At 39.8% G+C, this 16,870-nt stretch overlaps 1 protein-coding gene across 3 annotated transcripts in view; it reads right to left on the bottom strand.

Annotated features, from left to right (window-relative positions):
* Positions 1–575: 575 nt before the first annotated feature.
* LOC120525424 (C-C chemokine receptor type 6-like) overlaps positions 576–16,870 on the bottom strand; it is a 48,788-nt gene continuing 32,493 nt past the window's right edge. Inside the window, exons 2-4 of one of the 3 annotated variants that reach the window (XM_039747692.1) lie at positions 11,247–11,312; positions 6,055–6,143; positions 576–4,219 (exon numbers count right to left, since the gene is read on the bottom strand). In XM_039747692.1, coding sequence (XP_039603626.1) covers positions 3,095–4,186 — 1,092 coding nt within the window. In that variant the 5' untranslated portion in view covers positions 4,187–4,219; positions 6,055–6,143; positions 11,247–11,312 and the 3' untranslated portion in view covers positions 576–3,094. The remainder of the gene's footprint in view (positions 4,220–6,054; positions 6,144–11,246; positions 11,313–16,870) is intronic. The other 2 variants (XM_039747690.1, XM_039747693.1) reach the window with 2 other exon arrangements.

Below are 16,870 nucleotides of genomic sequence, written 5' to 3'. Positions count from 1 at the left end.
AATAGGTCTTGATATTATTTACTGTATTTATCCCAAATGCAGTAGTCAAAACCTCAATCAGTGTCTTTCTCAATATCCACAAAGAAAAATTACTTTCTTTTCCTTTCCTTTAGATAGCATATGAGAAGTGACTGCTCAGAAATGCACTCAGGTTGACTCTTCTACACTCAGCTGCTCATCCTCCCTGCGATGGAAGTAGCAGGATTCAAATGTGAGGCCTTTGGGTTGCAGATCAGCCAATGCAGCTAAAGAAGGACTCCTTTGGCATCAATGGCCAATCAGGTTTCTGTTGTGTGGGCGATCCTTGCAGAACAGCTCATGCTCAACCACTTTGAGGAAAACCCACCTAAACATGAGAAGAATAAACCACCACCACACAGACAGTGTCCGTGATGGCATGCAAAGCACATCTGGAGCAGTGAGGCAGCAGTGCACCTATGGCTCAACATTATTTGAATGATGCACATTATCGCTTGTGAACACAGATAGGCAGACATCGTTCTGTACAACCCAACACACGTTTATTTACACAACTATTATTTACAGGTGCACACACAACCCACAAAACTCCCCAAAAGTCCTGGCCAACAACACAATGCCTCTTTCACTCTTCAGGCCGCCTCCTTTCCTCCTCCAAGACCTCGTCTTTTGACCTCCTGACTCCACCCCCCGAACGGAGGGAGGCGGCCCCTTTTCGCGACAATCTTCCCCCGGCACTCCCCAGTGTGGCAGAAGTGCTGGCTGCACACCCGGGTGTCCCCGATCCTCTTCCCTCCAGCACTTCCGGGTCTGGCGGATGTGCAGAGGTCCAGGGCTCTATAGGCATTGGGCCGGCCCCTGGCGGTGACCACATGCCCCTACAGGGTTAAACTTCAAAGCTCTATACCCGTGGTCCCCATAGCCACCAGGGCGGTTGCCACCACGTGGTCTGGGGGGGTGTAAGCCCTCCTCCGGTCCTCCGGGGTTTCCTGGCCAGGTCGCCCCCCAGCCATCCGTGACACACTGCACTGCCTAAGATAATACAACGTATTCAAATAAAGTAAATATGTGCTTTAATTTATACAACAGGAGGCACAATCAGACTCATCTGTAATTATTTAACTGAGTTTGGTATAGAGCTGGAAATAGAATTATGGTTTTGGTGATGCTTAAAGTGGATTACAATGACCATTTTTGAATTTGTATCATTTATAAAAAACACCAGATGTGTGCATATCACTTTTTTGCATAATTTGGTAAATCTTTATTTGACAAGTGCTTTTTACCAGTGACTATAAACTGCTTTACAAAAGGTCTTAAAATGTTAAAGAAATTAAACATAATGTGTTAATTCCATAGGGAGGCTGTCACATATTTTCATTATTTTTCATTTACAGATAATTTCTCCATTTGTAATGCTGACAGGCATAATTGCTATAAGTGTTTTACTTTTACTATATAACTATTTCATTTGACTTAATTACAGTTCTTATTCTAAGCATTAACCCAGGCCAAAAATTTGATTAAATCAGCCGGCAAGACACCACAATGGCCCTGCTTTCCAGGACTGCATTCATCTGCACCAGACCCCCAAACCTTCAATGCTTCATTACACCAATCCAAATCTATAAAGTTAATAAAGATTATTAACAGAATTTCCTCTCTTTAAAGTGAAGTGCATTTACAAAGTTATTAAGTCCGGTCATTATAGAAAAAAATTGCTCATTTTCTTTAAAAAATCATCAAAAAAATTGATCATTTTTTAAAATGCCTTTAAAATGTGATGCTGCAGTGTGTTCTGTCTCCCTAATTACCTGTGTAATATGCACTGCAATAGTGTAGTTAATTTTTAATTTGGCAAATTATACAATTAAAGTAGTTTACACAGCTTCCAATAAGAACATTATAAAATTAGATTGTTCCATTACAGTTAATATCTCTGTTTACATAATTGTTACTATGCAAAGTGTGCAATATATAGAGAAACCCAAATTAAAGTATAATTAAATGAATATTTACTTTTATAATGTGATGTCAGTTCAGGATAAATATTCAGAATGTTTTACAGAAATCAGGACAACAGTTTTATTAGATTCTTTATAAGAGGAACATTGGGAGTAAAAGTGAATGTACAGTACAATAGCCGCTCTCACAATGGTATATCAACATGTCTTGTGTGGGTCATTTTAAAATCCTGGAGACAAATTTAAATGGGCCATTCCCATGTAGTGAAAACCTGCCTTTCCAGCATTTCCGTCAGCTTAGTTAGTTGTTGAGAGACTTGCATCTTTCAGGGTCTGTATTTCCTGATCTTGTAAAAAGCAGCCAACACTGCACCACTAACTAAACAATTACATTAGTTTTTGAAAAATGTCTTGCTAGTTGTAAAACTTTCTGCGCTGCCTTTAATGACTTCTTTTACTCACAATGACATCAGCCCATCTTGTATAACATGTGCATGCTTTTCTTTTTCTCATTATTCATAAAGAGAAGTAGCTTGAGTTTCTCAAGATATCCACGTGTTTCCACTATTTTATGGCTTGATTCCATACAATTAACTTCAGGTTTCTGTCAACTGAAATAAACAAATTAAGTTATATAATGAAGATATTTATATTTTTTAAAATTTGGTAATAAAACATACAGTTTTTCTACATTTTAAACATTCATTGAGATAATTTCTTCTTTTTTGGGGTCTGAGGTTTATCGGCCTAGAGTTGGGGATTCCTGCATCCTGGGCTGAGCAGTTCTGTCCATAGTCTCTGGCTTAATGAAAGTTACTTTAAAGCACTGTTTTTAGTTATTTCTCTTTATTGCTTAACCCAGCCTTGACTAAGTTAAGAATAAGGACCAATACAGTATATGGAGGCCTCTTCTACAACATGTACAGTACCGCATCAGCTTGGCTATAAAACTGGACATCTATATTCATTTTCCTTGATTTGTTTGTGTATTCTGTGAGCTGTCATTTAGTATTATTTGCAGACAGTTAAAAATATGTTCATGTACTTGCAGTGGGCATACTGTCTTTGTAAGTCTGCATTTGGATATACTCATACACAGCTAGCTGATTGTCTCTTCTCTGTTGCTTCCAGGACCACAAAGATCTGCCTGCCTACATGGTAAATGACGATGCACTGTTTATATCAACCATCCCCGAACTCTTTCTGGAAATGAAGCCATCTGTGGTAACTGGAGATGTTTGCCTGTCAGGCATAAATCTTTTGTGTAGGCAGCAAATGTCCTTCATTATCTTGCAGAAATGGCTTCGGAATTTCACTCCAATAAATGCATAGAGAATTGGATTTAGACAAGCATGGAAAGACGCTAAACACTTAGCAATAATAATAGTCTTAACAAGTGTCCTTTGTTCTTCGCAGATGGAATTGGTATTAAATTTTTTTGTAATGTCAAACAAAAGGGCAATGTTGTAAGGAAGATGGCATAAAATGAAAGTCACCATCACTGCCATGACAACACGCACCGCCTTGTGCCTCTGCAAGTTGCGGGTGCGGCTAAGAGTACAAATTATTCTGGAATAGCAGAAGATCATGACGAAAAGAGGTAGGAAGAACCCTACTGAAATCTGTAAAGATGGGATGACAGTTTTTAAAGTGACAGCATGTAACGTAGGAAAGCTATTTTCACAGACTGTAGAGTTTTTTAATGGTATGCTTTTAGTAAAGATGAAAGTAGGCATAGACACAGCAACTGCAAAAATCCAGACCACCAGACAAACTATTAGGCTGTAGAACCATGCGATTGAGCGGAGGTTAAAAGACCTCTTTGCTTGAACAATGGCAACATAACGGTCAGTACCTATGCAAGCAAGTAGCAACATGCCGCTGTACAGATTGATACTGTACATGCCTTTGAGTAGCTTGCAGGGGAAATTCCCCATGATCCAGCTGTACTTGACATGTATCACCTCAAGTGGAAGCGAAATGACAAACAGTATATCTGCTATTGCTACATTGAGGAGAAACATGTCTGTCATAGACTTGGACTTCTTATAACAGGCATAGGTTATTATCACCAAACTATTGCCTACAAAGCCCAGGAGAGAAATAATAATATAAATGTAAACTATTATATTGTAAACTATTTCATTGATCTCACTCATTTTACAAGGTGAGTTGTTGGATTCAGTGCTATCAAAAGAATAATTTGTATAATCATAGTAATCTTCACTGTAATTTGATTCCATTTCTGAGTTTGCTGTCCTTCAGTTCTATTTTGCCTGGAAAAAAAAAAAAGAAATGTGATGGTAAATGTCCAGTAAATGAGTTAATGGAATTAATAAACTATCCTCCTTAACAATTTGGAGAAAGGGATAGGATTAATTGCGGAATTGGTCAGAAAAAGGTAATGCTATGTTCAATTTACTTTCAGTTTTCTTCTATCATTTATCTTCAAAACAGCTCCATTACGGTCAACTTAACACATAAAACGTAGTATAAATCAGTTGTTACCAAAAAGACGTTATTCACAATTGTGTATTTCAGGTTAATATACAGTATTGCCAAAATGATTTATACTTTAAGAATAGGTGCAGGTCAAAAGAGTTCATTCCTGTACAGATCAACCAAGGGGAGAAAATGCAGGCGAGGCAAAAGAGATTATGGATAATTACATGATGTGGCCAGAGGTTATGACTGGAGTAACTTCAAAGAAAGACTACACACAAGATTCTGTAACTGTGGAAAAGCCAGTATAAGAAAATATAGGCTATTAAAAATTCCAGCCTCTTGAGTATTTGATGGTTAGCCCTCAGAGAAGGAATATGGCTAGTTTATAAATAATGTGATATACCCAAGAGGACTTTAGTGATCTTCTGAGTTCTGGTAATGTATATGGTTTATTTTTGCTTATTTACTTACTGGTGGTCCTTCATTCTATCAAGAACCTCTTCCACCTGGCCTGGCCACTAGCAACATATCTGAGCTCATTCCAGTTCTTCTTTCCACTTTCTGACAACATTGTTCTCCTCCATGAACTACATGGTTTTCCCCTTTTTCTTGTCCACTGTGGTTTCTTACATGGCTCCCTAACATCTTTGTTTTAATCCCTATAAAAATAGCTTTCTAGTTATTTTTGATATATTCTCAACTGAGATTACCTTAGGCTGCTAGATCTTAGATAGTGAGATTGTTGTAAGAAAAGTCTAGCTGCCCTAAAACCTTGCCAATACCTAACCATGTTTGACATCTGCATACTAGAACAGACTCCACGCTGGTATCCATCCATTATCCAACCCACTATACAGTATCCTATAACCCGCTATAGTCACGGGGGTCTGCTGGAGCCAATCCCAGCCAACACAGGGTGCAAGGCAGGAAACAAACCCCAGGCAGGGCACCAGCCCACCGCAGGGTGCGCACACACACACATGCACACCAAGCACACACTAGGGGCAATTTAGAGTCGCCAATGCACCTAACCTGCTGGAGTGTTAAACATTTTCATTGTGGTATGCCAGTGTAAGCAGGCAGACTACCAGATTGTATGTAGCTTTGATAAAGCCCCCTTGCCTTTCTACAGTCTGAGCTGCCCATCTTTTGTAGCACCAGCGCTTTCAGAAGCAGCATTGCCCACAACTTTCAACTTTCTTTTTCCAACTTAATATCATTGTTGTTCTTATTTTTATTCTCATCTCAACTTTCTTGGTGGGGTTATTATATTTTTTTAGATATATATAATTATTTTATTGTACTTTAATTTTATTGTTTCATCATCTTGAATTTATCCGGGCAGTGCCATGTTATTTATCGTTGCCATGACTGTTGTCAGTCGCGTGAGCAATGATGATGTTATGTGTGATATCATTGCAGCCCACCTAAGTATCCTTCATTAACAAACCTCCCCCTTTTGGCCACCTCTCCGTCTTTTCTAAACGGTTCTTTTCAGGTTGATTGTTTTAAAGCAATCATAACACATACATACATTTTGTATTTTTAGAATATTTAGCCTTTGGTACAACTGCTAGTATCTTCTGTATCAAATGAAAGGAAAGAAAAAAATAACTCACAGCACGTCAAACATGCCAAAAGAAAGAAAGTAAAGTCTGCTACCTACCAAGATAAGAAGACTGGTATGGTATGGGGGTGATACTGTATTCTTTTGGGTTTTCTTGATGTTAGACAGTCAGTACATCAGGGTAACTGCTTAAGAGAAAGCCAAAAACAAAGACCAGGGTTAGTGAAACTTTATTCCCAGTGACAATTTCCTCTAGCTACTCAACCACCTCCTAAAGATGTTTAGATTTGATTGCAGCTTCTGTAAATAAACCTCTAAGTATCATTTAACACTTGTTTACTGAGCAATTTTCTAGGTCTCATAAGATTCTCATTTCTTCTCGAGTATTTCAATCTTTTGTCCATGACCATTTGTTTGTTTTTCAGGCAGGCTGTTTTGCAACCATTTCACCTTTTCCTGGCACTAACTTTGGCTTTCCCTCTGGTTAAATCACATCATCAGTCCATTTGAAATCATAACAATCACAAAGAACCTGCTGGTGAAATGTGAGCCTGTAAGTGGACATGAAGGCCTATTGTAGGGTAGTATTAGCCTGAAGTAAAGTAATATTGCAGTACAATTAAATATGGCTCCTCATAAAAATTATGGAATCACATTCCCTAAAATATAATGAAAAAAAGTACTCAAAGTAGTTACCATTCTTGATCAAAATCAATTCATTGATCTAAAACAATGCCCCTTGTACCTGTAGAGGACTCTGAACAGGTATGCAAGACATACAAAAGAATAATAGATATTGAATTGGTGTAGATTAGTTAATGTGCAAAATATAATAAGTAATATGGCCACAGGAAACAACGTGCCCAGGCACTTTTAACTAGTCAAATTAGTAATACACTGCCCCATGGGATTTTAATCAAAACTGCACCCTCTGTCTTTGATGGGATTTACACCCACTTTAATAGTTACACTTAACTTTTATTTAATCCAAATATTTAGTTATTTTATGATTATTTTTCTGGTTTTATTATAATTTATTTTTATTCAAAAAAGATCATAAAACGTTAATATTAAAAATCGGTATTATGCCAGGACTTGAGCCTGTTGCTGCTGATCTGGACATCATGACTCTTAACTGATTAGCCATGTTCAGTAATCGAAGGATATATAATTATCTGCTGTTATTTCCTACCCAGGTGGCACAGTGATCAGCACTGCTGCAACTTCAATTTAGCATTTTGAGTTCAAATCTTGTCCCTTGTCACTGTCTGTACATGATGTACTATCCCACCACAGGGACTTTTTACAAACCCAAGAATTTTTGTAACATTCCCACTGCAGGAACTCAGGCTATTTGTATCTCCTGGAAGATAGTTCTTGGTAATTTTTATAGCTCCTACTCCTGGGTGTGTCCTTTTTATACAACTAAAAACTTGTGGGTGTGGCTTGGGCAATGAATTTTGCTGATTGGTTGAAAACAAGCACTTAGTGACATCTTTCAAATCTATTAGTAGTTTGGACTTTGGAGAGTCGTCAGTGAAGGAGTGCTGCACTCGCACTGCATTACTCTTCATAGCCACCTTCCTGGTGTGCCACATCATGCACCGCATCAAAGCAACAATCTCCCTCTTGAGGTCACAATTGGTCCAAAGCAATAAGGTGAGAATGTTCCCCATGAAATCCCAATAGCATCGCACTTTGCACTGCATCACTCTTCTTTGCATGGTACATACTTTGCATAAATGTTACACTTCTTGTTGTGTGGTGGGAATACAACACAATACAGTGGCCAGGCTTCCCCCATTTCAGGTCACCATAATGGTTGGGACAACTCATGTGTGTTTCATTGCCTTCATTAATTGAGGAATAAGATACCTACAGGGTGGTCCAGATCTAATTATGCAATTATGAAAAGGCGAACACAACGCACCCACTGTTTGACTGACAACCGGATCCCTGTCATTTTGGAATGCAGGGCAGGTGCTGCCATCTATCTGCAACAAAAAAGATTTTTTGTGAATTCTCTATGTACAGTATTTAGAAGGTCGTAAACAGGTTTTCTATGCTCTAACTGCGAAAATATTCGATTTATAAATAAAGAATCCTACTTCGCGGAAATTCATTTATCGTGGCAGAGTCTGGAACGGATTAACCGCGATAAACGAGGGTTGACTGTAATAAACTTAAGTTATAGCGTAATGAAAATTGCATAATTAGATCTGGACCACCCTATAGGTTTGCTTCTACTCTTTAGAGTCTGTCGTTGCCATTATTAAATATGAGGTCAAGAGCTGTGCCAATCGAAGTCAAAGGAGCCATTATAAGGTTGAAAAACAAGAATTACACCATTCAAGACCTTGATAAAGCCTTAGGATTACTGTCTTGAATATCATTAAGAAGAAAGAACACACTTATGAGCTCAGTAACCACAAAAGGACTGGTAGGGCAAGGAAGACCTCCACTGCTGACAATAGATGAGTCCTCACTATGGTAAAGAAAAAGCCCCAAATACCTGTCCAACGGATCATAAACAGTCCTCAGGAGGTAGATGTGCATGTGTCAGAGACGACTATCCATAGAAGACTTCATGAACAGAAATACAGAAGCCACTTTGCAAGATGCAAACCACTAGTTAGCCAAAAAAACAGGATGACCAGATTATATTTGTGAAAAAGTACCTAAAAGAAACTTCAGAGTTGTAGAAAAATGTCTTGTTGACAGACGAGACAAAGATGGACCTGAATCAGAGTGATGGCAAGAGCAAAGTGTGGAGATGAAAAGGAACTGCCCAAGATCCAAAGCAGACCACCTAATCTGTTAAACATGGTGGTGGGAGTGTTATGGTTTGTGCAGGTATGGCTGCCACAGGTACTGGCACACTTAACTTCTTTAATGATGTAACTTCTGATGGCAGTCACACAATGAATTCTGAGCTGTACAGAAACATCTTATCTGCTCAAGTTCCAGTAAATTCCTCTAGACTCATTGGACAGCACTTCATCCTACTACAAGATAATAATCCCAGACAAACTACTAAGGCAACAAAGTTTTTCCAAAGCTAAAAATGGAAAATTGTAAAATGACAAAGTAAACAACCTAATTTAAATCCAATTGAGCAACCCTTCCATATGCTGAAGAGAATACTTAGGGATATAAGCCCCCAAAACAAGCAGGAGCTGAAGATGGCTGCATTAGAAGCTTAGCAGATCATCACCAGAGAAGATTTTCAGCATCTGATGATGTCTATGAATTGTAGACTTCAAGCAGTCATTGCAAGCAGGGGATATGCAACAAAGTGCTAAATATGACTGCTTTAATTTACCTCCCATTGCTATGTACCAAATATTATGGTGCCCTGAAATGGGGGAACCATGTAGAAAAAGTGTTGTTAGTTTGACATGGTGAGACCAAAATGTATGCAAATACCCTTAAATGAAAGTCTGCAATGTGACCTAATCACACCTGAATTGTTTTATTTGTAAATTTAAACTGTGCGTCAAAGGGATAGCACAAGGAGAAATGGGTCTTCTTCCCATATATTATACAGGACACTGAACATTGTACAGGAACTCAATGGTTCCTGAAAACAAAGTTCCTGCAGGAGGAAAGCGCCTAAAGTCAGCGCATTCCCGTGTCTTTGTGGGATGTCCTCTGGGTACCCCCACATCTCAACCACATGCTTGTTAGAATAATCATTGGTACTAAATTGTACTAGTGTGTGTTTCTGTGTGTGTGCAGGTGAGTGTGTGTGCTTGTGCCCTATTATCGATTGGCACCCCATCCAGGTTAAAGTTCTGCCTTTTACCTGGTGATGCCTGGCTGGTCTCAAGCCCCCAACAAATCTAAACTGAATTTAGTGACTTTGAGTATATTATGTTCTGTTATTTTTTATTCTTTATAATCTAATTCTTAATAAATCTGTTTTGACTAACAAACTAACATCACTTATGTACGCCACTTGTGTTTTAATTTGTAAAAGGAATATAGTTAAAATAAACACTTCACTTAAGGATTTCAGCTGGCAGCAGGTCTGATGTCATATTCAACCTTTCAAAAGGAGTAAATGGCAGCATCAGAGGAAGATATTAAGGTAACAAAAATATTTGCAAAAGAAATTGTTGAGCCAAGGCAGGAACTGAGGAAAGAGCACACGTACAAAACCAGCCTACGCCGGTGCAGAGGTCAGAGAGAACTAACAGAGGTGCTGCATGCAAGTTGCTGTTCTTAAGCTTTGTTATACCTCCCAAGCTGAAAATGAAAATGTGCCGGGATGGCTGAAATAAACAAACCCCACACAGTGAATCATTTCAGAAACATCTGGACAGCCTCTAGCCCTCAAGATTGTCTGCATATCCTCAAAGAGATTTATTACTTGCTATTAAGTTAGAACCTGTACGGGAGATGGAAACATGAGCCACATTTATTGACGCTGGTGTAGCTGTTTAAACTGTTCTGTCAAAACAAAAGATGCAACTGGGGATTTCATTTGTTTATATGGTAAATTGATCTCTTTTTTTTATAGAGTTGAGAAGAACCTGAGCTGCAATGGGCACAAAACAAGGAATAGCCCTGGGCAGGATGCCAGTCCATTATAGGGCACAAGCATGGACAATCAAATAATCATGTGTTAAGAGTGTGAGGGCAATATAAATGACCACATAGCTCTTATTATATGTAATGTCCCCATATCCATGGCTACCTCTTAGTTTACAAAAATAATAGCCACCCCTATTGGCGTGAAGCTGAATGGCAAAGGAGCTGCTCCACTTTCACTGATGTCACTGGGCAAAGCAAATGCTGTACTAAAATATAAGGCTCATTTCATATCAGGCTTCTTAAGGACTTGATGGGACGGCAGTTATCTCTGCTACCTCAAAACTCTTGAGTTTGAAATCCAGGCCAAGTCACTGTGGAGTCCGCATTTTTCCCCATTTTGGTTTAGAATTGTCACTGGGTCCTTTACTCTTCATCCCATAATTCTCATGTGCATGTCAGATTAACTTGTAATTCCACATTGGCCCTGTGTTAGTGTCGTTGTTTGCATGAATGAGCCCTGCGATGGACCAGCTGGTGCTTCACTGTAGCCGATTCTGTCAGAATTGGCTACGTCCCCATACTGTGACCCTTAATTTACAATCTTGTAATATATGTAAGTGAGCCACAGAAGGATTAAAAGGAAGCGTGAAAGATTGGGAGTGCCGAGGAGATTCTGCTCCTCAGTTGATGTACACGGCTAAACAATTAACAAAAAAAAGAATACAGCTTATGAATGGCTTTCTCATTTTTCATACCTGAACAGATAGTTGTGTAGCAAGCACAAGAAGAATCTTGGAACCACCTCCTGTACTTTAATGCATCTGTCAAAATAAAAAGGACAGCCATGAAAAAGCTGTAAGGATTAGCGGCACAAAATACAGTAGTGTAGAACATGGCCCTGGTGCACATTGTCATAGTCTAAGATGAAAAATATTAGTTACTGCGTGTTCTGCTTTATTAAAGAACATGCACATATAATTCACTAAGGGCACGCAAGACAGTGAGCGCAAGCAAGACACAGAGCCCCGCCCGCCAACTCTAAGACCATGGGATACGCTCGACAGAGCCACGCCCACCAACTGTAACACTCATCCTGCGTCCACTGTCGCTCTCAAGGCATGTGCACTGCCTGCTCATGTGCTCGCACGCAACAACTCACCAAACACAGCCTCAGTCCTTTTCGTCTACCACTACCAACTCCTTGATCTTATTTCCAGCTGGTTATATTTTAGAGTGTGTGCTGACATGTTAGGTAAAGAGGTGACAGTACTTTGACAGGGATGAGTGTGTTTCGCATTATTGTCATGTGTTTGAAGTTTTATTTTTTGCTAGTGCCTAGAGCTGGCATGATAGAGTCTAACCCCCTGTAATGCATTTTAAAATATATGTTAAGAAAATTGATGGAAAAATGCACACTTATTTTTGACATATATCCCTGGCACACACAATTGTGAAGTAAACTACAGTATGTGCTTTTGTAAATCTGGCCACTGCAACTGAATGGCTTCCTCTGAGTGGTACCAGCACCTGACTACCACTGACACTTGTGGCAGACATTCATACAGAAAGAAAAAGACACTATGTGCTGGATCCAATCATTGTGAGTTCATTCCAACATAGACATTCCACTTGTATGAATGACATGCCACTTGCTTGCACAAGAATTACACAGTAGATAACAAAGCTTAATGTCTTCCACTGATGCCACTCTTTCTTTTATTAAATGAGGAGGCATCTATCTATCTATCTATCTATCTATCTATCTATCTATCTATCTATCTATCTATCTATCTATCTATCTATCTATCTATCTGCATTGAGCTCTGTTGTTGTATGAAGTCAGCTGTTTCTTGGAATCACCATTTAGATCAAGTCACTTAATTTATTTGGCTCACAGTGCTGTAGATTTTTAGCATATTCATTTCATTTGAGTTTAGTCCCAATGGTTACGTCCTGAAATGTTAAAAAGCACACATTAACATGTTACATTTCATGTAGAACTTTTTTGCATTTAGGGTGATTATTCTTGAGAACAGGAAGTCTTAATAGACAGAAACCTCTATGTCTTGTCTAAGGTACTTTTTGAATGCCCTGACACAATTTCAGGTTGACCTATATTGTGAAGGTGCTTCTTAGAAGAGAGCAGTACATAAGAAGAGAGGCTTCTGACCCAGTTTGAGATGTACAGGCTGCAATTCTTACATTATTCACTAGTACTGTTATTTCACAACTTCACAAAAAACAGCATCACTTATGCATAGGCTCATTTTGGTCCAATGAATTCTAAAAAATTCATAACAGTTCATTAATTCAATGGAAGAACTTAAAACATGCTGCAGTAAAGCGACACAACTGATTACCTCTGTGACTCATAAGTCCTGCTGCAGGACTCTAAAATTCGACTCATATGGAAACAAAACATTACTCAAATAGTATCAGACTCAGAAAATGAATTGTCCTTTTTAAAATTCCGCTCCAAATTTTAGAAGAGTTACAACACAAACAAGGAGGTGGTTCTAATGGAAGGACTTTAATGTGAGAAAGTGTTTTATTGGAATCATGTCATATCCTTTATTGTACTGTGTCTTTAGTTGGTAACACTTTACAATAACTTTTATTACTGCAATGGATGATGAATAGTTTAGACCAGGGGTCCTCAATCATGATCCTGGAGGGCAGCAGTGGCTGCAGGTTTTTGCTCCAACTCAATTGCTTAATAAGAAACCCTTATTGCTCAAGTAACACTCTGCTCACTCATTAAGATTTTGAACCCTTATTGCTTATTTTAGTCTTAAACAGCTGTATTCTTGGTTTTTAATTGCTTCTAATTAGCAATAAAATGCAAATGACAAAAGAGACCAGCATTTCTCCATTTAACTTGTTATCATTTACACCTGTGTGTATTTATCATGCACTATTGGGTTTAATTATATACCTGGAAGGAAAGTGAAGAGAAAAAAGTGAAGGACTGAGAATTACTCATCCATTTTAGCCTTCAAATCATTTGGATGATATCCTTAGAAAGTGGAAGAAAATCTAGGATATGAGAATGACCTGACATGGCAGAGTTAAAGCACTAACAAGCCATGAAATTAAATTATTGGCAAGAATTGCTTTATAATTAAGCAACCAGGTTAGAACAAAAACCTGCAGCCACTGCGGCCCTCCAGGACTGTGATTGTGGACTCCTTGTTTAGACTTTACATTTGGTATTACAAAATGATCAATTAATGAATAAAAGATTTATGAGCATGTACAATATGAAAACCTGCATAAATTCATTGAGTGTCACAAAGTATGCAGAAACATGAAATCAACAGACAGTACAGCACATGAATGACAAACTTGACAGGTGTAATCAGTCTTTAGAGGCATTTGTCAGTATAAACTAGACATTACTTCTCAACATAAAAAATGTAATACTATTACAGATCACATTATGTTTTCAATGTTTTGCTTCCTCAATCAATTTCTTTCCTTATATCACAGTTTACTTTTCGGAGGTTATTTACTGCAGAGATCATACTGATATGGTTCTTTCACTGCTCGAGATGCAATATTTTTTTTCTTTACATTATTGTTTATGTATACCTCTCTGCGGATTTGAGGTCTCGCTGTTAGGATGCGATAACACATTACTGGGAGCTCAGTGTCTGGAAGCCATGCAATGTGATGTGACTCGAGAGATGCCTTAAAAGTCAGCTCCACGTGTTCAGGGTGCTGCAGTCGGGAAGAAGAAGGACAGAGCTTGCAAGACAGGAGTGGAGGCAGCCAGGAGAACCAATGACTGGACTGTGTAAATAAATGTAAGTAATAATTGTAAATAAACGTGTATGTGGTGGACATTGCATTGTTGTGTCTGTCTGTGGCCGGGCTATCTTTTACATGGCATCCCAGATGGGACCCTCTGTCTGCCTCAAGGCAGGGACCCCCTAAAAATAATTTGTAAAGTAGCCCAGCACAAGGAACGCCGCGCTCCCGCGACACTCACACATGTTTGGAAGAGAAGCAGTCCTGTGGTTGGTTGCACTAGGACCCTGGGGACACCACACTTCCCAATGGGCAAGAAGACAGCCAGGCATGGCCTGACGACAGCGGGCAGACTAAAGAAGCCCGTCGGCGGGCCTACAGAACCAGCCAGGCCATGGAAGCTGCCTGGACGCAAGGTTTCCAGAGGTGTTTGGCTGGCCGGAGGACGTTGCTCCCGGAGCCGATGGCGGGGCAAAGTCCGAGAAGGACCGGAAGCCCGCTGCTGCAGAGAAGATCCCAGTTTGATAAGGAGCACCTGGAGTCCCAGCCCGTGGGGAGTGGCCTGAGGCAGTAGGCTGCGGGGAAAGCCCTGGAGGTCCCATCCAACCGAGGTAAGAGGGAAGGGGGTGTGTACCAGGGCCCTGCACGTAGTGTAATGCGAGATAGGGTGGGCCGGTATCATTTCATTCCGGTCACCAAGTAGCCAAGCCTCCTACAGTGGACATGGGGCGAGTCGCCAATTGTGCTGTAGGGGCGAGTTCGGTGTGGGGGTGTGCAAGGAGCTGGCTGGTGAGTGCCAGTTGCCGAAACATACCACTCCAAAAGCCGGCAGCAGCCTCGCTGAGGTCCACAGGGACGCAGACGGCGAGGGGTCTCTTTTTGTCCCATAAGGAGACCCAGACCATCCTTGCATCCCTGAGTAGAAGAAGGAGGAACCGGAGACAGAGGTCCGGACCTCCTGACAAGGGGCAGGTTAGGCCTGTGCACACTTCCTCTTTTGAGAGCCGCTCTCTGCGGGGACAGAGGGAAGCCCCAAGCCTGGCTGTAGACCAGGTGGATCACAGAAACCCATCCTGTTGCCATGACCGGAGGGAACGGGGACATGGAGGGAAGCACCGGTGCTTAACTTGTAATAGCAGTGGTCACAGGTGGAGGAGCTGTCCGTATACGCTGACGGATGACGCCAGGGAGTGGTGTTGGGGATGCGCCTCCCTGCCCTTGTTGTGTTTGTCTTTTTCAGGGCGAACTGTGACCCAGGACAGGCCCGCGCCCCAACCTGTCGGAGGAGTTTCTGGACGGTGAGAGATAATTTCAGGTGAACATTCTGACTCCACGCAAGCCCCCTACTCCAGAAGAAACTGCACTATACTCTGAGTTCTGACAGGTACTTATGCTCCCCCACTGTATTGACCTTGTCCTTCCTATAATCTAATACAAAAGATTCCAATTATTTGCAAACAAACTTCTCTATTAACAAAGCCTGATCTGTCTGTTATGTTCTTTAAATCACTAACTTAATGCACATTTGTTAGAATTACCACCAAATGTAGGATTAACTTACAAGACAGCAACAGAAGGTGTGATCATATTTCATATACAGGAATTTTTTTTTCTCTATTCTGTATGAACAATGTTTGGCACTAGTATAATTTTAGCATTTTTAACCCACTTCAATATTTCAGTGAATGCAGATTGTTTCTTCCCATGTAATTTCCTCTCTGGTGTATTAGCTTGTCTTGATTAGACTTGTGTGCTTATAGATAAGTTTGTCTTTTCACCACAATGGTTGGTATTTCACTTATGTGGCTTCCTGCTAATGTACCAGTGGTGCTGACCAGAGCTCCTGAGATGTTGTTTGTTATTTAACTGCTGAGAGGATGGTTGAGTACTAGATGTGGTCCTTTCTAGCTCACTTTTCACCAGGTCATAATTTTTCTTATGTAAAAGTCATAACTTTAGGGAGCTCAAGACTTGAATCATTTTTGGATCAGAGAATATTTATTTACTCTAGGCTCTATGTGTCATAAAGTTAAATAAAATACTAAAAATGTTTGAATAAAATTGTCAAAAACATAAGGCACTTAATTCTAAGTTTAATAACTCATCAGGATAAGATTCAACTTTTTTGAGCTGTTGTGACTGACATATGGGTACCGGGTGGGTTAAATTTACATCAAAGTGACCAAAGCACACATATTTGAATCCATAGAAAGAAACAGTATAAAACAATTTGTTCATGAACACCAGAATTAATGAAATACGAGAACTGCTTATAGTGTATACTATGTATATTGAGAGAAGAGATGGGAAGATAGAGTGACTAGGCAGACAGACGAGGCCGCTATTAGCTTGTTTAGAAGTTTCTTGATTTTTCACAAGCGTCTCTTTTTGTTTTATGTGTATCCTTTGAAATTTTAGTGTGACATCACAGTCACCTCACCTTTGCACCAATACATATCTGTGGGTATTTGAGGGTTTATGATGTGCTCCGACTCAAAGCTCTTTTGTTTTCAAATTAGTCAAAAGCTTCCAAAAGCTACAAGTTTACCCGATATAGTAATTCATAAGCTTATTACACAGTAACAGTTAAACATGAAAAGGTTTAGCTGTCTGTTTAGTAGCTGCTTAG

Source organism: Polypterus senegalus, chromosome 3 (assembly GCF_016835505.1).
Source record: "Polypterus senegalus isolate Bchr_013 chromosome 3, ASM1683550v1, whole genome shotgun sequence".
In the NCBI taxonomy this organism is placed as follows: Eukaryota; Metazoa; Chordata; class Cladistia; order Polypteriformes; family Polypteridae; genus Polypterus; species Polypterus senegalus.
Note: the sequence above shows the minus strand (reverse complement) of the source record. Positions and strands in the feature narration are given on the sequence as shown.